The sequence below is a fragment of the Triplophysa rosa genome, linkage group LG16 (genome assembly GCF_024868665.1).
Source record: "Triplophysa rosa linkage group LG16, Trosa_1v2, whole genome shotgun sequence".
In the NCBI taxonomy this organism is placed as follows: Eukaryota; Metazoa; Chordata; class Actinopteri; order Cypriniformes; family Nemacheilidae; genus Triplophysa; species Triplophysa rosa.
In genome coordinates, this window is record NC_079905.1 from 22,680,404 (window position 1) to 22,702,390 (window position 21,987).

The following is a 21,987-nucleotide window of genomic DNA, read 5'->3' on the forward strand; positions in this document are numbered from 1 at the left end:
GTGTAATCCAAGGGATTACGTTACTGACTACAAATTTTGCCATGTAGTTTGTAATCGGTAACTGATTACAATTCCCAAGTAATCTACCCATCTCTGCATACACAATATAGCAAGATTTTTACAGCAGCTCTTGTCTGTTGACACGTGAAGTGTTACAGTACCCCAGCAGTAATGATAATGGTTGATTTTTACTACACTGTACTACTGTTAAGAACATGTTCACAACACATTTCATCCCAAATCTTATTTTATATGGATTACAATGAACCCTGAGTCCTCCCCTTTAACTGGGATTGATACCAGACTGTCACATGACCAAGGTGAGGGATGGCTTTTCTCCACTCTAATTGGTTGGATTACATGATCATGCTCCTCCTGAATTTAGTTAAATGAACTTTATTCAATGTAATTCAACTGTTCATTTAAAATAATTTATTACAGTAATTGTGATTGTACTACAAAGACAAGGTTACTATACAACAGTAATTTAAATCATTATGGAGAGGAATAGTTACAAATAAATACACAAAGTAAAACATCCGAATGTATTTGCAGACATTTTGCATTTTGGAAATGAGAACTTCAGGGGTAATGTATGAATAATGTCTAAACCTGGATCCGTTTCGCGCAAAATATAAAGTTTGAAATATTATGACCAAAAATTCTGACCAACTCAATCACATGTTACAGTAGAATACAGTTAATCTATACTACTCTTTTTATTGCCCTCCTTCGTGAATACAAATACAGCCGCTGCTAACTGGCCCGTAAACGTCTTTAATGCACTAAAGAAAGAGTCTGGGGTTCAGATGTCATTGGAGGGCGCTCCTTTGCTCTTGCGGCCGGGCAGAGGGAAAGAGGATTTACTCTGAGGCTGCGTCAGGCGGCTGGTAAGGCTGGTGAAGGGTTCCATTAAAGAGCTTCTCTCCGTCACGCTCACCTCCCACAGTTTGACTTTCTCCCCCCGAGCCCACTGCTGCGCCGCCTCCTGATCCACCTGCCGACGCTCCCGCAGGTCACACTTGTTCCCCAACACCATCACCATCACCTGCACACACAAACACACGCTCAGTAGCATTCTGGGGAAACCAATGGAAGTCTAATGCTTGAAAAACGCTGGGCTTTTGCCTCTTTTTTGTCTCGCGACTTGTCTATTTCTTTCTTCAGGAGCTCGACTTTTCTGAAGGAGTCCAGACTGTCCACGCTGTAGACCAACACAAAACCGTCAACCACGGAGAACAAGTGTTTGGGTAAATCCAGACCATCACGCAGCCCTCGCGTGTCATAGAGACGTAACTGCTCCCTCACGCCACGATCCGTCTCGACAGATGCCACATATATGTCCTCTTGAGTGTCACTGGTTTCTGCGCCTGAAACAAACCGTCCTGTTTAATGGACATGGAGACTCAACACAAACACAATACACTTTAATGAAGCACATACAGTATTCTTGGTGAAATGTCAGTAAAATCTTTGCCTATTTAAAATATTGGGCCGGGTCAACACAACACAAGGCACACATTTCATACACTGCCACTGAAGTTGTCATGCAGTTTAAAACTCATCCCTCGTGAATATTTTTAGTTGTGAACTTGTGAAGAGAATGTTGTAGAATGTTGAAACTCTTTCTTAACCGCCGACTGGTTGTGTGTAAACGGCTCATTTTTAAAGGGATAGTTCACCCAAAAATACAATTTCTGTCATCATTCACTCACCCCAAGTTGTTCCAAACCTGTATAAATGTCTTTGCTCTGCCGAACACAAAGGAAGATATTTGGAAGAATGTCAGTAACCAAACAGATCTCATCCCCCATTTCCTGCCATAGTAGGGAAAATAACTACTATGGGAGTCAATGGTGGATGAGATCTGTTTGCTTAATGACGTTCTTCGCAATATCTTCCTTTGTGTTACTACAACAAAGAAATTTATACAGATTTGTAACAACCCGAGCGAGAGTAAACAATGACTGAATTTTCATTTTTTGGTGAGCTATCCCTTTAATGTTATTAAAGTATGTCTGTTACAATGAATCGCCTTTATTTGTTCAACACACAGACACTTTTCACTAACAGTTGTGTACCTGCAGACTGACACATACCTACAGAGTGAGTACCATACAGCAGCTGCTCCAGGATTGCGGTTTTCCCCACTGACGTCATACCACAAACCACAACCTTACAGCCCTTACCCATCACTGAAACGCACACAAACATCACAACTTATTTCACAGGAAAATGATTCAAATCCAATATCATATTTGCATTACCTTGCAAACAAATGATCAAAGTCACGAAAAAAACTATAGTTTTACAGATTATAGTAAGTTAACGTTAGTTCTTTTATGAGTAAATGATGTACTCAATCCATGAAACGCTGCAAATGACATTATTCACTCAACGTTTGTGTAAAAGTGTAGAAAATCCTAACACATCAAAATATACCTAATATTATACTTGTATTATATTCAATCACACAATGTTTTATTTTTAAGTGATTATTGTCAACAGAAAGAGATGACCAACTGTCCTGCGTTCAGACAAAACCTGCTTAAATGACATTTACGAGTTGGCTAAATAACTTGACAGCTAGTAACTTACCTTAGGCCGTGTAATAGTCCAAGGACATTTAAGACACAACAACGATTACTAGTAATCGTTCAAAAAATATCAGAAAATAAAAAGACTTTTAGCATCTCTGTGCGCGAACGGCGCCGTTATCATACGTCACATCCGCTCGCTCTCATCCTCGACAAAGCTTGTGAATATTGTAAAAACGGAGCATACAATAACATCGCGTTCTTTGGCCCAGAATTAAAAATGCCATCAAAAAATGTATAACATATTGCTATCTAACTTGTTACACACTCTGATAAAGTTTACCAGCACAAAACTACATTTCCCACATTTCTTTGCCAGCGGAGGGGGAAGCCGCCGTCGCGTTCTTTTAAAGCATTGTGGGTAAATTTCCTCTCTCTTTCCGGTTAGTACGCCATCAAGTAAGCGAGACTTTATCAGTTTTCTGAACCTAGAATCCATCAAATATCACACATCAGATAAAGTCATCCGAGTCACAGAATTCACATTGATGTGTCGGAATGTATTAGTGATCAAACGATATCGTTCTTTTTCGCAATAATGACTTTTGCGTTGATTTTAGCGCTAACTGAGGGCAGTAGTAGCGTTGCTAATGTCACGCCCGCTCTTGCACGTTGCTGTACGTTATTTAGATGCAAAGTGTTTTGCTGTCGGTTATTTAAAAAAATGGTGTTGTTTTGGCACGTGTTGATATGTCGTGGCTATACATTACGTGAACTGTAATGTGTGTTTTACACTTGTTAAAACACGTCACTTCCCATGTTTGATTTGTCAACTTATGTCATTATAAAGTTATTATTGTTTTGCTTATTGAAATGTTTGTTGTGACAGGTGAGGCATCATGGGAGCGTACAAGTACATGCAGGAGTTATGGAGGAAGAAGCAGTCTGATGTGATGAGGTTTCTGCTTCGCGTGCGGTGTTGGCAGTACCGTCAGCTGTCTTCTCTCCATCGGGCTCCTAGACCCACCAGACCCGATAAAGCCCGCAGACTGGGCTACAAGGCCAAGCAGGGTGAGTGATGAGACCGCTAGCACATCTCCTCCATCCCGTGTCTAAAAGTAGGCAGTTCTGGATGAGGGTGATTTCTAGTTGCAGTGCTGACCGTTTCAATCTTTAGTTCAGTGTTTATTACTGTAACTTTGGCATCATAGTTTCGTCAAGTCTTTGTTTCTTGATTCATTTGTGCTTTCATCCAAACAGGCTACGTCATCTACCGTATACGTGTGCGCCGTGGAGGCCGAAAGCGCCCCGTGCCCAAAGGTGCCACCTATGGCAAGCCCGTGCACCATGGTGTTAACCAGATCAAGTTTGCGCGCAGCCTGCAGTCAGTTGCTGAGGTACGTGAACGGCGTCTCTGTCACCGCACTGCATTCAGATGTACGCTTTCTTCTGATCTGTCGTGGTGGTGGTTTGTAACATCACACGGTTATGAATCTTGCTTTTTGGTGTGTGCTGTTTGATGAATTGAACTGAATTACTTGTTGTACAGGACATTTTTTCTTATTGTAGACGTGACTGCAACATCTGGATGTTAAAGCCGTAGTTCACAGAGAACACAAAAATATTTAGAAGAATGTTGTGAAACTGAACTGTGACGTGCATTACTTTTGTGTCCGTACAATAGATGTGAATGGGTACCATTGCTGTTCAGTTCCCCACTTTCTTCAAGATATTGGCATCTGTGTTCTGATAACTATTTGAAACGAAAGAAAGTGCAATGTGCAAAATAAATGTTTAGACAAAATGTCTGAAATGCAGGGGAACATCATTTTCAAAACGCAAGCCACAAATACTAAAATTAATTTTCCTTAAACATCACGTAACAATCCTGTGCCATACAATAGACCAGATCTCTCCTCAAAACTGTTTTTAAAATACTCAATGGATTATTTTTATTTTTTATACGGGAATTTATTATTTTATAGGAGAATAGAGCACGGTCATTACCAATGAACTACCAATAAAGTGACTTTATTTACCGCATGTAAAGGAGGAATGCAATAAAGCATCTTACCATTTAAATGGTCAAAAAGTTCCTTTCACCTTTTTCCTGCGCACCCTTTCTCCGTCCCTGACACACACGCTTGCTTTCAGTTCCAAAAGTCTGCGTCGTGCTTGCTATACAGTATATGTTGATTTTGGTTATTTTACTTCATTGTTTATCATGCAGCGTTTAAGTAAAGGTATACGTGCATTTAAAGAGAAGGTGTTAATTCATATTTAAATGCCCAAACATTCAGTAAGTGACAGATGTTTGGTAACGGTGCACACATTCATGTGCGGGTCATCTGCGGGTGCATGCGGAACGTGCTGCTTCTCTTCACCGCTCTCACAGCACAGAAGACGCGGAGAGACACGATCCTGCGCTGAGTCATAGGCAGACCTTGCGCCAGTGGTTTCAGTACCCAACCCTAAAAATGACCCATTTCTTTACATCAGAAATAGCGCAGTGCATGCCCGTCTGCTACGCCACTTCCCATATAACCAAAATGCCATGATCCCCTCTGCATCCCCAACACCTCTGCGAAGATTCCACTGTGAGATTGGTAGTCGAATCAGGCTCCTCTGATCGAAGCATCCAATCGTCGACGATCGGGGTCACCCATAGTTACATTTATTTATTTGTCAGACGCTATTATCCAAAGCGACTTACAAGTAGGAGAGCATAGAAACATTTAACGGTAACAGTCCCCGTTGGTCAAGTTACTTGGAAATAGTAATTAGCTACTGATTACTTCTCCAAGAAAGTAATCCAGTTACTTTACAGTTTACTTATTTTCAAAAGTAATTAGTTACTTTACAAGCATCGAATCGTTGACGACTCGGGGTCACGCCCACTATACACTATGCTGATTTGATGTTGTGGTACTTAAGACAACACTTAAGTTTTACGCCAGCAGTTTTCTTGAGCACTGTACAGACAGTATTTCGATACAGACTTCATATGTTTTTGAGTATGTTCATTGTTTCTGCAGGAGTTTGAAGTCATTAACTTCATAAACTAGTAAAAGTGTGACACTTGTCTTATGCACTCAACACAGATGGCCACAGTTTTTATTTTATTTTCATGCATGTTGTCAATATATTGAGCGAATTTCTGTTGTAAATTGTGTTCATCTGTGTTTGCAATTCCCAGTTTTTACATTGACATGTAATTGCTTTGTAAATATCCCACATCCTGCTTTATTCTGGTTATGTTGTGCTGGTTTGTAAGTGCTCCGTTCCTCTTGTTGTTGTTGTTAGGAGCGTGCTGGCCGTCACTGCGGAGGTCTGCGGGTGCTCAACTCCTACTGGGTGGGTGAAGACTCCACATACAAGTTCTTTGAGGTGATCCTCATCGACACCTTCCACAAAGCCATCAGACGCAACCCCGACACTCAATGGATCACCAAGGCTGTGCACAAGCACAGGGAAATGCGCGGTCTCACATCTGCAGGCAAGAAGAGCCGAGGGCTGGGCAAGGGCCACAAGTTCCACCTCACCATCGGCGGCTCTCGTCGCGCGGCCTGGAAGAGACGCAACACCCTGCAGCTGCGCCGTTACCGTTAAAGAGTGTGTGTTGTACATTTATTCAAATAAAAAGTACCTTTGTTACGGTCACTGTGTCTGCTCCTGTTTATTTCAAGGTTTATAACTAGGGATGCACCGATCCGATACTCTGGATCGGAATTGGGGCCGATACGGGTCTTTTTTGCTGGATCGGTTGTCGGACTGTCGTGTTCCATTCTAATCCGATTCGTTGCGTTACCCGTGTATGTTACTCTTAAGCGTCAAAAAGGACTAACTATCAGGAAACCACCGTAAAAGTTTTCATGCGCTGTATTCCACGTCATGTATTTCTGATAGCTTTATGCGAGGAATAAACCAATATAGCATAATTAAGAAGCTCTGACCTCTGCTGGTGCTGTCTGTCAATCTCCATCCAGCATGCATGTGTCCGGTAACAGTCAGGACGTTACTCGTTCCAATGTTTTCATTATTCTTCATAATCACTAGATAATAGTCTATGGTTTTGTTTAAAAGCGGTCTATGTTGTGTGTCATTTATACACAATAACACTTGTTTCAACCTTTGGATGGATGCAATGCACTGTGTGTTAAACACATAACATATCTCTTCTCTTTGTGTTATAACTGTTTTGAACTTGAGGAGCAAAGATCCCAGCGACATCAGAAGGATCATCACAAGGACGCATCATTATGAGTCCGGGATGCTCGTGAGTGACACGCTGCATTAAGCGCATCATTCTGTGTCCAACGCGCATGATTGTAAATAACAGAAGCGAATGTATTAAGCGCATCATTCTGTGTCCAGGATGCGCATGAGCAAGTCTGTTCCACTCTGCATTGGAGACTTTTATACAGTGATAGTTTTGTGCAATAAACAGATTTATTTGTTAAACATTTTTTAAGTATCTGTACTTTGAGACCATATTGTAAAGCATATATCAGACTCCTGTAGAATTTATAAATTCATTTTTATATGGTTTTGACCTTTAATACAGTACTTAATCACATTTAATCCTACTTTTCTACTTTTAAAAGTAAAAAACTTAAGTAAAAGAAAGTAGATTTTCATGTACTCAAGGATTAAAAGGTTAAAAACAACATCTATTTATGAAATGTAGTGGAGTAAAAAGTATGATGTGCTTTATAATGTAGTGAAGTATTTTTTGTAAGTAAAGATAAAGTACAGATATTTAAAAATGTACCTGAAAGTAAAAATGCTTAAGTACTATCTACCTCTGGCAATAAAAGATAAAAATATTTAATTCTACATTGATCAAGAAAAACTGTGCTAGTATCGGATCAGGATCGGTATTGGCCGATACTAAGAATTCAGGTATCGGAATCGGATCGGCAAAGGAAAATGTGGTATCGGTGCATCCTTATAAATTACACACAAATAGAGCTGTAGAAAGATGTGTTCAAGAGATGACGAGAAAAAATGATTTTTAATCATGCAAAAGTGTCAAGCACATTTGGTTTAGTTGACAAATGGCTCATCACATTTGTAATGTATAAAAGTGTAATGTATCGCAGTCGTGTTCTTGCTCATTTTTGTTCATGAAGCAAAACAGATGTCTAATTAACCAAACCAATGTTGTGTAAAATATTATTTCTTTTAACAAGCTAAATTGTTACAATATTGGAACAATATTGCATGTTTTTGGCTTTTATTGTGTACATTTTACGCCGGTAACGGAATAGTCACAGCTCTGTGTGATCTTATATTACGACAAACCACTTTACATTATTTATCATGCAGACCTTTGTAAAGACACGTTTATACACAGGCTGTATGTACTGTATATGTGTATACAAGTGCTGGTCATATAATTAGAATATCATCAAAAGGTTTATTTATTTCACTAATTCCATTCAAAAAGTGAAACTTGTATATTATATTCATTCATTACACACAGACTGATATATTTCAAATGTTTATTTCTTTTAATTTGATGATTATAACTGACAACTAATGAAAATCCCAAATTCAGTATCTCAGAAAATTAGAATATTACTTAAGACCAATACAAAGAAAGGATTTTTAGAAATCTTGGCCAACTGAAAAGTATGAACATGAAAAGTATGAGCATGTACAGCACTCAATACTTAGTTGGGGCTCCTTTTGCCTGAATTACTGCAGCAATGCGGCGTGGCATGGAGTCGATCAGTCTGTGGCACTGCTCAGGTGTTATGAGAGCCCAGGTTGCTCTGATAGTGGCCTTCAGCTCTTCTGCATTGTTGGGTCTGGCATATCGCATCTTCCTCTTCACAATACCCCATAGATTTTCTATGGGGTTAAGGTCAGGCGAGTTTGCTGGCCAATTAAGAACAGGGATACCATGGTCCTTAAACCAGGTACTGGTAGCTTTGGCACTGTGTGCAGGTGCCAAGTCCTGTTGGAAAATGAAATCTGCATCTCCATAAAGTTGGTCAGCAGCAGGAAGCATGAAGTGCTCTAAAACTTCCTGGTATACGGCTGCGTTGACCTTGGACCTCAGAAAACACAGTGGACCAACACCAGCAGATGACATGGCACCCCAAACCATCACTGACTGTGGAAACTTTACACTGGACCTCAAGCAACGTGGATTCTGTGCCTCTCCTCTCTTCCTCCAGACTCTGGGACCCTGATTTCCAAAGGAAATGCAAAATTTACTTTCATCAGAGAACATAACTTTGGACCACTCAGCAGCAGTCCAGTCCTTTTTGTCTTTAGCCCAGGCGAGACGCTTCTGATGCTTCAAAAAGCCAACCAAAAAAGCAGCACGGCGGGCCTCGCGTTTTCATACATGAAAAACGCGTTCTGTGTGAAATTTGGCTAAATGTGAATTTGCAGTGGTGACCAGATTCCAAAGAAGTACTTGTAATGAAATTACATTACATTCTAAAATACTCATAATTAGAGCACAGTTAATATTTATTGTTACAGATTACATTACATTGTACTCTTTTATTTTTTGGTAAGGCTGCTACCACTTAACTAACTGTTAAGACCAACCAACCAACCCACGATAGCGAGTCTAACATGTTTTTGTTAACATGCATTTACAGTGCCTTGCAAAAGTATGTATCCCCCTTCATTTTATTCACATTTTGTATGTTGCTGCCTTATCTTAAACTACTTTAAATTAAATAAAAAATACATTAATCTACTTTCCATGCACAATAATGACAGAACAAAAAACTGATTTGCAAATTTATTCAAAATTAAAAACTGAAGTAAGTACATTGCATAAGTATTCATACCCTTTTCTGGGACACTTGAAATTTAGCTCGGAAGCATTAGTTTTGCTTGTTGATGTTTCTACACTTCGAGTGGAGTTAACCTGTGCCAAATTCAATTGAATAAGTATGATTTGGAGCGGCACATACCTCTCTATAAAGGGTGCAACAGCTGAAAATGCATATCAAAGTAAAAACCAAGACATGAGGTCAAAAGAACTGCCAGTTGAGCTCTGAGACAGGATTGTATCAAGTCACAGATCTGGGGAAGACTTCTGAAAACAATCTGCTGTATTGAAGGTTCACAGACGCATGTAGCCTCCATTTATCCTCAATGAAAGAGGTTTGGAACCACCAGATCTCTTACTTGAGCTGACCTCCTGTCCAAACTGAGCCATCGATGGAGAAGGGTCTTGGTTAGAGCGGTGAGCGAGAAGCTGATGATCACTCTGGTTGAGCTCCATGATCATATATGGAGATGGGAGAAACTTACAGAAGGACAAACATCACTGCAACACTCCACCAATCTGGGCTTTATGGCCGAGTGTCCAGTGAAGACACATGAAAACTTGAAATAGTCAAAAACGTACTTCAATGAATCTTTCAAACTGTCCGAAACAAGATTCCCTTGTCTGATGAATCTCAGTTTCATGCATCATGTCTGGAGAACACCAGGCACTGCTCAACACCTGTACAATACCGTCTCAACTGTAAAGTGAAGAAAAGCTCAATGGCACAAAATACGGAGATAATGATCATGAAAATCTAGCCCAGATCATTCAGAACCTCGGACAGGGCAGAAGGTTCATTCTCCAACATGACAATGATCCTAAGCACACAACTTAAACAATGCAAGAGTGGCTTATGGACAACTCTGTCTATGTCCTTGAGTGGCCCAGCTAGTGCTTGAACCCAACTGAACATCTCTGTAGAAACCTGAATATGTCTGTCTACTGATGATCTCCATCCAACCTGACAGAGTTTGAGAGGATCTGAGGAGAAGAATGGCAAAATTGCCAAATGCAGATGTATGCTTGTCACATCATACCCAGAAAGATTTGAGTGTGTTAAGGTGCTTTAACCATCTTCTGATTTAAGGGTATGAATACTTATACAATGTATTTATTTTTGTTTTTTTTTTTCAATAAATTTGCAAACTTCTAAGTCACAAATCTGTTTTTTTTTGTTTTGACATTATTGTGCATGGACATTATTTACAAATGTAAATTAGTTTGAGATAAGGCAGCAACAAAGTCTTTTTTTTAAGTCAACGTTTATATGGGGAGCCAAGGATACGCAAGAATTTCTTGAAAGACCTAAAAAGGATGGAGGACTGGCTCTCCCAAATTTGTTAAACTATTACTGGGCAGCAAATCTACAAAAAATAGCTTATTGGTTTCAGACCCCGCATACAGAATGGTGCGAAGTGGAGGCAAAAGCTTGTAAATCAACATCGCTGGCTGTACTGATAACAATGAAGTCACCATTCCCACCATCACAGTTCTCCTCAAGTCTAGTTGTTGTCTCAACTCTTAAAATATATAATCAGTTTAGACAAACATTTCAACTCACAGACTTCTCCTTGGAAGCCCCCATATGTAATAATCATCTTTTCCCAGCTGCCAAGCTAGATACTACTTTTAAGCAATGGCAAGAATTGGGCCTAGGTAAATGTAAAGATTTTTTCATTGACAATAGTTTTGCTAATTTTAATGATCTGGTACAAAAATGTAATATTCCAAAATCAGATTTTTTTCCGCTATCTTCAGACGCGTCATTTTATCCGGGCCCATTGTCCCACATTTCCTCAAATGCCCTGTGAACCACAACTAGACTTAATTCTTAAGATGCCTACACACTCCAAGGGGCTTATTTCCAAAATATATAACTTAACTATGACATTCCAAACTACATCACTAGAGAAGATGAAAACAGAATGGATGGGGGAGCTAGGGGTTGACGTGTCTGAGGATAACTGGGATAAAGCTGTTAACAGAATAAATACCATTTCATCATGTGCCAGACTTAATTTGATTCGATTGAAAGTTGTCTGGTCATGTTCTAAATTGAGACAATATTGGTTTTCAATTTTTGAGATCTTAGGCTCAGCTTTTAAAATAAGAATTCAACCTAACGCAATAATGGCTTTGTTTAGTACCACAGGTGATGACACTTACATAACTAAGAATAAAGAAAATGCCTTTGCATTTGCAACATTAATAGCTAGAAGAACAATTATTTTAGAATGGAAATCGCCAACTCCACTTAAACTGTCGTTATGGCTTAGTGACCTAAAGGTGTTTCTGAAAACTGAAAAGATCAAATACTTTGTCAGAGGTTCAACTGGAACATTCTACAAAATATGGGACCCTTTAATAATGTATATCAAAAATAATGTACCTCTACCTCTTTGAGGATCACCCTCTCCCTCTCAAACACCACGATCGCGGTGATCTTCTGTCCGGTTCGCGATCACGGTTCTCATATGCTGACAGGTACGGTCATATATCATTAACGCAATACAAATATAGGCTATACAAACTATACGCAAAGCCTTGCCATCACATCCGGGAAATAAATCAGTAAATTTGAGTAAAATCATCCCGTGCGAATGGTGCTAATGTGTAACCTAACGTTACGTGTCTAACCAAATTCACAGAAGGCTCCAACCAAGTTTACAACGCAACCTGCTATCCAATCATAGCAGTGGGCGTTTACTTCCAAGTCTTCATGGCGGAACGCCCATTCAAACTGAGCGTTTGTAGAGCTGGCCTCAAAACCCGGGTAGAAAATAGCCTGTTACTTATTGATTTTGATGTTTTTAAATGTAAAAACCATGTGAACGTCATAAGTAGACCTCATACAACAGTATAAAACAATAAACAAGCCCAGTTCATCACACCTTTAAAGTGTTAAATCATCAGAATTAAAAATATATATTTATTGTGTAAGTGGTTAAATATCTGCTGTCAATTTAAAATTGATTATTTAAGTCCTGTGTTTGCTAAATCCTGTTTGTGTGATTGTATTTACATTGTTTGTGCTTACCCTTATGTGGTGTTTGTATTTGTGTTTTTTTACCTGGTTGATTGACCTTTTGAACACTGCATTGAATTGTCAGGAGAGCAAAAGTGTGGTCAATGAGTGAAAACCAGTTGGATTCTTCTTGTAGTGGACCGTCTTTTCATGTGTAAGAGTTCTGCATATTGAAAACCTTGCAAACGGCTAGGAATCACTTGACAACGGCATTAGTCATGAATCCAAATAGGTTAGTGCTGTTGAATTGTCCGTGCCCAGAATTCACAATTTATCATCTATTTTCAAAATTTTTGTTCACGAAGGTATACATGTGAAAAATATTGATATAATCTCCATTGTTTAAATTGGATTTTGTATAAGATAAGCACAGGCAGGTGATACATTTAATCTTTCACAACTTGATTTTACTTTTCTGTACGTTTCAAAATCTTGCATTTAATGATTTAGCTCTTCACAAACTATTATCAGATAACAGTCCATTTCATACATCACAGTCACAAGTGACCAAAGTAAACTAAGTGAATCTTTTTATAATTTATCTTCAGGTCTACCTGGCTGGTTGCATGTCTCAGCTTCTACAAATAGTTTTCATCCTCTAGTTGCGGCATTGTTGCTAGTTGCAATCTAGTGCAGCCAATCGGATGTAAAAAGTACTCCTTTGTCATTAAGTTATCTTAAACAAGAAGATCATTTATACACATTCAGGTGTTTTGTTTTCAATATTGTGGTTGCATTTGAGACACAGCATATAGGCGTCACCACAAAATACTGTGATAAAAATAGATTTACACTTATACATCTGGAAAAATATGACCCTATATTGTGTCAAATACTAGATCTATAAATCAAAAAGTCAATACATTGGGTGAAGGAGAACGATCTGTTAAATTAAAGATTTGTTTGAGAAGACCAACTTGTTCAGTACAAGCGCTGTTTTAGTCAAGCATTGATGCTTGACTAAAGCATTCTGCGCTAACAAAATCTAGTTTAAGTTCATTCAAGCACTTTCAAGGAAAAGTCTGTTTTCACATACTTCTGGATATTATCAGAGACCATCTCATTTTAAACTTGTTAGACTTGTGAATTATTTATGACAAGAAGATATATCACAAAAAAAACAAAAGGATTCATTCATTTGTTTTCTCTATTTTTATTTCATTATATATATATATCGATCTTACAATGCTTTCACAGAAGAAAACAGACTGGAATATGGCAACACAACGCTGAGTGAGCTGCAGGTTGAACACTGACACACAAGAACATCAACACCAAACACAACTCAAGATACTCTAATACATCAGTTTTTACATGAGAACTCATCTGCAGAGGACTGACCCACAAACAGTCCACACTGTGAGGCACTGCCGGAGCAGTGACATCACTTCCTGTTTCCCATTTCCTCCTCGTGGTCTGATTCAACAGGCCATGACTATGCATGCAGTTTAGAGACACGAAAGCAATAATTCTACAAAAACATTTACTTAGTGAAGAAAAACGAATAAATTACATTGATGTAAAAACAATTACCCCAAACCATCAATGTGTTTTACAACCAATCAGATAATCAGGTGTCAGCTAGGGTGTGTCCTCAGCATTACGGCATCAGTATATGGATAGTTTTGTCAATGCACGCTTCCTATAGTTATATTAAACGTTTGTTTCTTCTTTAGTTGAGTAGCATCATTAAACGTTGTGTCATTAATTGACAGACGCACCATTACGCAGCTGTAAGATAAATACTTTATTTATGTTGCAAGTATGCGAATAGTTGGTCAACACACTGCAAGCGTACAGTCCCATTGAACAATCTTTGGCAGCGTTAAACCTCAGCGCTCAGCGATACGAGGTACCTATAAACGTCTGTGCCATAAAACCACGTGTTATTATTCATCTAGTTATAAATATATCAACAGTTGAACTACGCTTCTATGATCGGTACTCAATTCTGAACAGAATGTTTCGGGCCAAACCATTTTCACTTTACTAGACATTTTAAGACAGAAGATGATACTATAAAAATATATCTATCCGTGAAACATTCGTGCGTCTTTCGGTCGGAAAGCTCAGATTAGCAGCTTGTTCCACATTCTTCCATTTTCAGTTGTTGCTTTTTCTTTCAAGCGTAATGGATGTCGAGGCGTGCTGCGGGAATAACCCACCATCTGCACACAGCTTTCATACGACCACGCAGCCAATTTCTGAAGCAGATCAGAAAACAAACAATCCAAAGACAGTGAACGTGTCACTTATTGCACACGGTATGAATCTAAAGACAAATTCAAGGCGCCTCCACGTACACACAAGCCTCGCGATCGCACAAACTCTCGTAAGCATCTACAACGAAACCTTTGTAGTTTGCATCTGCGAGTGGTGTGCGGTAGAACAAACGGAGGCGATATGGTTTACAGTACTACGACTTCATCGGTTCCTGCCCCCTCCACAGACCTTCACTGGGAAAGTCTCAGATTCTCCTCGGCCGAGCGGACAGGTTGTGGAAGTGGATGGGGCGGGGCTTCGGGTGGTCAGGGGTGGACCTTGAAGGCCAGGAGCTGCTCAGAGTGCATGTTGTTGAGCGAGCGCAGGTCGGGCAGTTTCAGGAGCAGTTTGGTGAAGATGGCGATCTCGTTGGGATGATTCTTGGTGATCAGACTGCGAAGAGCTCGAATCAGAGACTCCTGCAGCGCCTCGACTGAGTTCACATTCTCAAGACCGGAACGATCTGTGGGGAATTTATTCATATGATTTTCGGGAACAGATATCGGGATTTTAACAATAAATCTATAACCAGGCATCTGTCAGAAAGTATCAATAACTCAAAAAATGTCTTTTTCAATGAAGATGCGCTGCTCAGCTTGTTTTTTATTAAAACCTTACAGAGCAGTAAGTACCTGCAGACACCAGCACGACTGCTGTGAAGAGACTCATCTCCTCCTCGCTGAGGTTGAGAGCTTGCAGTTTCTCAGTGAAGTCGAACATCGAGTTGAGGAGATCTCCAGCACCCATGGAGCGCAGCGCCTCTACGCTGTACTTTCTGCCGCTCAGAAAGGCAACCGCGCACTCCTTCACATCAAACAGGGACGTAAAACGCACCACCAGCACCTATAAAAACAGACATGCACGTTCTGACGGGTCCTTTGTGTTCAGCAGATTTGGCTGCTGTACAACCGTGTTGTAAATGTTTATTTATAGATCTTTTATTTCGTACCTCAAAGGTGCCGGCCTTCAGCAGGCTGACCTGGTCATGCTCGGACAGATCTCTGAATCCGGGAATGCGTTTGGCAAACTCCACCACCTCCCTGACGGCTGGGGTGAAGCTCATGGAGAACTCCTCCCAGATTCTGTGACCCGACTTCTGGGGGTCCACGTGAGGTGATGTATTCATGGGACAAACCTACGTAACATCGATAAACTGTCAAGCAGCGCGAATGGCAGCGTCATTTTGCGAGAGGCGTATAACTCACCAGGTGCATTCTGTTGGCCCTGGCACACGTCGGGACGCTGTAGGTGGCGCTGGCGTGCGTATCGTTGTGGTACCTCACAGGCACGTTCTGCAGGGCCGGCCCGGAGGGGCTGCTGTTGGCCGGTCGGACAGGGCAGACGCTACTGTATGGTTGGCTAGAGCCCTCGGGCACCTGCGCAATGCAGCTTGATAGAGAATTCTGATTGGTCACTGAGGACGTGTCGACGCGGCGGTTCCAGACCTCCTCTGTGAAATGGCCGTGGTTGTCAGGGGCCTGTGAAGGCACATGGACCCGCTCTTGATTGTACATGAACGTCTCCTGGTGGGCCCTGGTGACCGTGCCGATGACCTCCTCCTCCCCACTGTCAGTGGCACTGGAGGAATCTGAGCTCGAGCTCGTATCCATGGAGACCGGTGGCTCGGGGCTGGATTCAGATCGGTTGCTCTGGGGAGAGGTAGAGGAGGAGCGAGAGGACACACCGGAGCCGCTGTCCGTTGAGACTCCGTCGGCGGAGAGAGGCGGAGTCTGGTTGTCATGGCTATTGTTCATCATGTTGTTCATGGTGTTCTGCATCTCGAGCAGCATCCTTTGCTTCTCGCGTTTGGGAATCCGGCCGAAACGCACAGCTGAAGAGCAGAGACACTGTCAGATTCACACAGGTTAACAGACTTTGGACTCTATACTGACACCTATCGCCTTGGACGTATGAAGCTACTTTACAAACTGATGTCATTTAGGTTTTTCCAGCCATGTCAGGACATTTTCTTTCTGCACTTTATCCATTTGGATGGGTGGATGGCACACGCGTGACTCATGTTTCATTGTTATGTTGTGTATATACTGTATGAGAAATTCTATTGTTTTTATATAGTTCAGTTCTGTTATATATAGATATGTTGAGTCCCATGTAGAATATAAAAGATTGATCTATCTGCCCATCTATTTTTGTCTTACAACGCACAACTGTTAATTCCTAATTACAATATAATAAATATCTAAACGTCCCAGTCAAGGTAACGTGTACATCAGAAGGTAATTTAGCTAAATATTTTCTCCAGTATGTAGTCACGTAAAAACTGTGAAATGAAAGATATCAGCATGTTTGGATGTAGCCGGAGCTCACCATCTCTGGACATGCCCACCAGCAGACACTTCTTAAACCGGCACTGCTGGCACCGGTTCCTGTTGATGCGCATGATGGTACAGCTCTCATTCTTAAGGCACTTTTTATACTGAATGTTCTGCTGAATGCTTCTCCTGAAGAAACCCTGCAGCAGAGAGAGAGAGAGAGAGAGAGAGAGGGTCAGTGGTCGTGGGGTCAGTGTGGCGAGCAGGTGTGGGCCTGCTACGTGAGAGACTTTGTGGATATAAATAAAGCAAAGTGACACCACAGGTAGATATGACCCAGATACAGAATGACAACAAGTGAAAGATAGATGTTTAACACTAAAATAATCCTCCATAATGACGCATTTTCTCACCTTACAGCCCTCACAGGCGTGAACGCCGTAGTGAAATCCTGAAGCCACATCTCCACACACTTTACACAGCAACACCAGCCCATTAATCTCTGAAGAGTACACACACACACACACACACACAGAGTCAGATTCAACATTCAGTGCTCTGGACTGACACGATCCTTCATTTTACTTCATATTTCTGTTCTTAATCAACTTCTCGACAGTAACCAAACATGAAAGGTGATACATGCAGGAAGCATAAAACATCAAATATATCCTTACATTTCATGTACAAGTAGCTGACTCTCTATCCTATCGCAATTTATAAAATGTCATAAATATTTCTAATATAACAGTTCCATACATATTCAACACAGTTTTATATACAGTACAGTATATTCTTCAAGTTTACAAATAGATGACCATTAAATAGCTTGTATACTATAATTCACTTATATAACAACAATAGAGAGAAGTGTAAGTTATTCATGTTTAGGCTGACATACCAGAAGCACTCCTCATCAATTTGTTAAACAAAATTTAAAGTTGATTTCAATAAAGCCAATGGTTTCTGCTTCTGTTAAAAGGTTGTTTTAGGTCAGTCTCTTACTTGTAATTCCACTTTTAGCTGTGGAGGGCGATCGCGCTTTCCATCCGGAGTGCCTGGGTGGGCGGGGCTGAGGGGCCACAGGAAGGGTCTCGCCGGGCTGGCCCTGTCGTCGGCTGGGCGAGGCTCCGTGGGGCGGAGAGCAGGACTGATAGCTGCTGTTGGAGGAGTCGCTGTGACACGAGTCTGGACTGGAGGCCGAGCTCGAGGTGCTAATGCGTGCTATCACTCCACCTGGTGGATGAGACACAGAACAGCAATACAAGACCGCTTTAATAAAAGTGACAGACAGATTTTTATTTAACTCCTCCGATCAATGATAACTGATGTTAATCCCGATCTGTGTACCCGATAAGAAGTGCGAGTATGCGGTCTAGACGTGCATTTGTGTATGGATCTTTCTCCGTTTACGGTCTCATTTATAATCGTCAATAATGCTAAAAGCACTAAAAGAAACAACATTTTAGATATGATTTGCTAAAGCTCTTTTATATTTCATTAGTCAAGACTCTTTCTCTGTGTGTGTGTGTGTGTGTGTGTGTGTGTGTGTGTGTGTGTGTGTGTGTGTGTGTGTGTGTGTGTGTGTGTGTGTGTTGACCTGATTTCTGCTGTCCCACTCTCAAAGGCTAGGTAACACTATTACATAATACCTGTTTCAGAAGGGTGTAGTAGATACAGACCATCTCATTACAAATGACACCGAATCTTTTTACTTAAATATATGCTCTTATTAAATGTTATCAACTATTAAGAGAGGATCAAATTCCTCCAAAAAAAAAAAAACTCAAGAAAAAACAAATAAACATCAACACATATGCCTTCTGTTTATAGAAAAAAGGATTTATGTGAATTAAATCATTAAATTAAAATAGCCACTTGTGAAACGTTTTGACACATTACAAAAAAATCCAACAAAAAAGTACCTTTTTTTATTTAACATTTACGGTTTTTAAACCACAATTTCTTTAGCAAAAAAAATGAATGAGCGTTTTAAACGGTTGATTGACAGCATCTTTGCCCCGCCCCCACGTGTACTGTTCATGTTTTCTGTGCGCGGAAAGTGGGTCAACCCGCAGCCGTCTCACGTGTCTCTACAGCTGCGAACGCGTCCACGCTGCCATGCAAATTATGCACCGCGCACGTCATGGGCCCCCTTCGACCAATCAGAGAGGACGCACGGGACGCGTAAACACAGACGCACATGGCTATGCTGAGCGGTCCATGTGAGAGGAGCCCATAGTAACCCGCAATGTGTGGCGTGACGCTATTAATGTACAGTTTACATGCCATAAAAGAGTAAATCATGCACGACAAACATTCACACGTGTATTAGTGTTGTCATGTATTTAAATACAACGGCAGTAAGTGACATTAAAGTGCACTTAAGCGGTGAGTCGAATCTTACCCGCCTGAGTCGAGTCCATGTCCTCCGCCAGCACTGAGCCGCAGTCACCTGAGTGTCGATGCCGTTTTTACTCACTTCTCTGTTTGTCAAACTCGTAAGTTATATCCGATAGCCGCACTACCTGGTGAACATCACTAACATTCCGAGGAAATCCGAAACAAATGCCGCCGATTCGTTGGAACGACTCACAGTCTCTCTTCTTAAAAAATAAATATCCTATTTTGTGTCATTAAGTTCTTGCTAAAGCGCACTGGAGATGAAATCCGCGCGAATTCACGTCAATAAATGTGTCTGTAAGTGCTCACTGAGTCGTGTCGAGCTGTTACAGATCAGAGGTCTGATTACAACAAGTTTAACGCACAGAGTCTCGAGCTGTCGAGTGAAACTGCGCTGCTCTCTGTCCTCCTGCCGCTGCTGCCGTCTGCAGGTCACGTGACCCACTTCAACGTGACTCCGCCCACCGCAGCGTCAGTATAACCCACTGACACACTTTCACTGCTCCTGCAGGGGACTCCTGTGCACCCTCCCTCACCCCACACGGGCTCCATACAAGAGCGGAGGACTGTGGAGGTTGTGTCCAGAATATATTTCATCCCGAAATCAACAGAATAGCACATAAGATTGACATAATAGAGTAATGTAAAATATATGATCGAATACAATACTTTGGATATTGTATTTAACACAATTCAATTTGACATATTATGAATTGCTATTTAATATATACTGTATGTAATAATTACAATATAGGTAACATATGTTGTACTTTCACATTCGTTTAACGTAGCATATTACTTTGATACACAGTACAAATATAATTAGAAAACCTTGAACAAAACAATGTAAGAATGTATTCGTTGATGGGATTTATAGACGTGGAGACAAAAAAAATGTTAGTGAAAATTTGACATAATATGCTTACACCCCTGCAATAAAATAATAATAATAATTGAAAAACAACAACAAAAACCTATTGAATGTGTTCAGTGATCAAAAATAACATCATTCTTCATTCAATGTGTGTGCAGTGTTACTAAATGTGATATGACGAGTGTGTGAGATGGTTCTCATACCGAACCTGCTAAGCTTTTCCATTCCATCTTAGGCTCTGGTCACAGGGGTCAAGGGTCAAGGGTCAGAGCATGACCGAAAAAGTATTTAACCATGCAGACCCCACTTAAAACTGTATGAACTGCATTAGAAAGCCATCACTAGTGCTCATAGTGTTGAGAATGAAGACAGAAAGCATTTGTGGTGGAACGTGTTCATAGTTACAGTGATGATCTTCTATTCTCACTCGAGCAGTGGGGCAGAACAGAACTCTTCATTTATGACAATCTATGACTGTGGTAGTAATTAAATAAATATATGTGTGTGGGGGGAGGGGGTGTTAAAAAATAATATTAAAATGAACCTTAAACCATTATCAGATTAAAAAGCAAACTAAAAAACATCATCACAATATTTTCCCCAGTGGTTTATAGTCGTATTGTTCAAGCATATTTTTAGCATAGTTTACACTGCATAGTACGTATACTTATATCAGTGTAGTGCACTTTTAAGTGTACCATTTCTACTTGGCCCAACAGTTTTTAAAAGTTTACTTTGAAGAATAACTAAGTTTTTGTAATTTATTGCACTGCACCTATGCTACAAGTGAACTTTAAAGATCAAGTATTTTCAAGACATTTAACTCTCTTCTTTGCCCCCTCCTCCCCCACCCACTTCATCTTTGACTGCGGAGGACTTCGCTGTCTTTTTCACTGAAAAAAACATCATCCATCAGCAAACAATTCTCAGCACACATCATCAAAACCTCTCTGTTCGACGGCAATGTTCCATCCACATTCAAACAGGCCCAGGTTACACCCCTACTTAAGAAACCTACATTGGACCCCTCTATTACCGACAGTTACAGTCCTGTCTCTCTCCTCCCGTTTATTGCAAAAACACTTGAAAGAGCAGTTTTCAACTAGGTGTCTTCCTACCTATCCCAGAATAAACTACTGGATGACAAGCAGTCTGGCTTCAAAACTGCACTGCTTTCGGTCACAGAAGCACTGCGGCTAGCCAAGGCAGAATCTAAATCCTCGGTCCTGATTCTGCTAGACCTATCTGCAGCGTTTGATACTGTCAATCACCAGATACTGCTAGCAACCCTGTCATCTCTAGGAATCTCAGGCGCTCCTCTCCGCTGGTTCAAATCCTACCTCTCCGGCAGATCCTTCAGGGTGTCATGGAGGGGCTCGCTGTCCACTGCTCACCACATGATCACTGGGGTCCCTCAGGGATCGGTGCTTGGACCGCTGCTTTTTTCCATCTACACGACATCCTTGGGACCCATCATACGGGCACACGGCTTCTCCTATCACTGTTATGATGCCGACACCTACGAGATCTACATCTCGTTTCACCCAGACGATACCACTGTAGCAGCTCGCATTACAGCCTGCCTAGAAGACATCTCAGCTTGGATGAAAGAGCATCACATCAAGCTGAACCCGGCCAAGACAGAACTACTCGTGTTTCCGGCACACCCCACGGTGCAACACGATCTCACCATCTAACTTGGCAATACCACAATTACTTCTTCCAAAACAGCCAGGAACCTCGGAGTCATATTTGATGAACAGCTGTCCTTCAATGATCACATTGCAAAGACAACGCGGTCATGCCGATAT

General features: G+C 40.9%; 3 protein-coding genes across 3 annotated transcripts; 1 reads left to right on the plus strand and 2 right to left on the minus strand.

Annotated features, from left to right (window-relative positions):
- Window positions 1–380: 380 nt before the first annotated feature.
- nkiras1 (NFKB inhibitor interacting Ras-like 1) lies at window positions 381–2,732 on the minus strand. The gene is made up of 4 exons (XM_057355510.1): window positions 2,599–2,732; window positions 2,100–2,195; window positions 1,129–1,370; window positions 381–1,048 (listed from the first exon to the last, which is right to left on the minus strand). Exons 2-4 carry the CDS (start codon window positions 2,191–2,193, stop codon window positions 806–808), a joined length of 579 nt encoding a protein of 192 aa, XP_057211493.1. The 5' UTR covers window positions 2,194–2,195; window positions 2,599–2,732; the 3' UTR covers window positions 381–805.
- Window positions 2,733–2,912: 180 nt separating this feature from the next.
- On the plus strand, window positions 2,913–6,197 carry rpl15 (ribosomal protein L15). Its single transcript, XM_057355508.1, has 4 exons — window positions 2,913–2,996; window positions 3,427–3,608; window positions 3,798–3,934; window positions 5,841–6,197. Exons 2-4 carry the CDS (start codon window positions 3,437–3,439, stop codon window positions 6,144–6,146), a joined length of 615 nt encoding a protein of 204 aa, XP_057211491.1. The 5' UTR covers window positions 2,913–2,996; window positions 3,427–3,436; the 3' UTR covers window positions 6,147–6,197.
- A 7,310-nt stretch (window positions 6,198–13,507) lies between these two features.
- nr1d2b (nuclear receptor subfamily 1, group D, member 2b) lies at window positions 13,508–19,736 on the minus strand. Its single transcript, XM_057355496.1, has 8 exons — window positions 19,307–19,736; window positions 17,905–18,135; window positions 17,313–17,401; window positions 16,955–17,099; window positions 15,832–16,457; window positions 15,576–15,761; window positions 15,259–15,469; window positions 13,508–15,089 (listed from the first exon to the last, which is right to left on the minus strand). Exons 1-8 carry the CDS (start codon window positions 19,323–19,325, stop codon window positions 14,893–14,895), a joined length of 1,704 nt encoding a protein of 567 aa, XP_057211479.1. The 5' UTR covers window positions 19,326–19,736; the 3' UTR covers window positions 13,508–14,892.
- Between the last annotated feature and the right edge of the window lie 2,251 nt (window positions 19,737–21,987).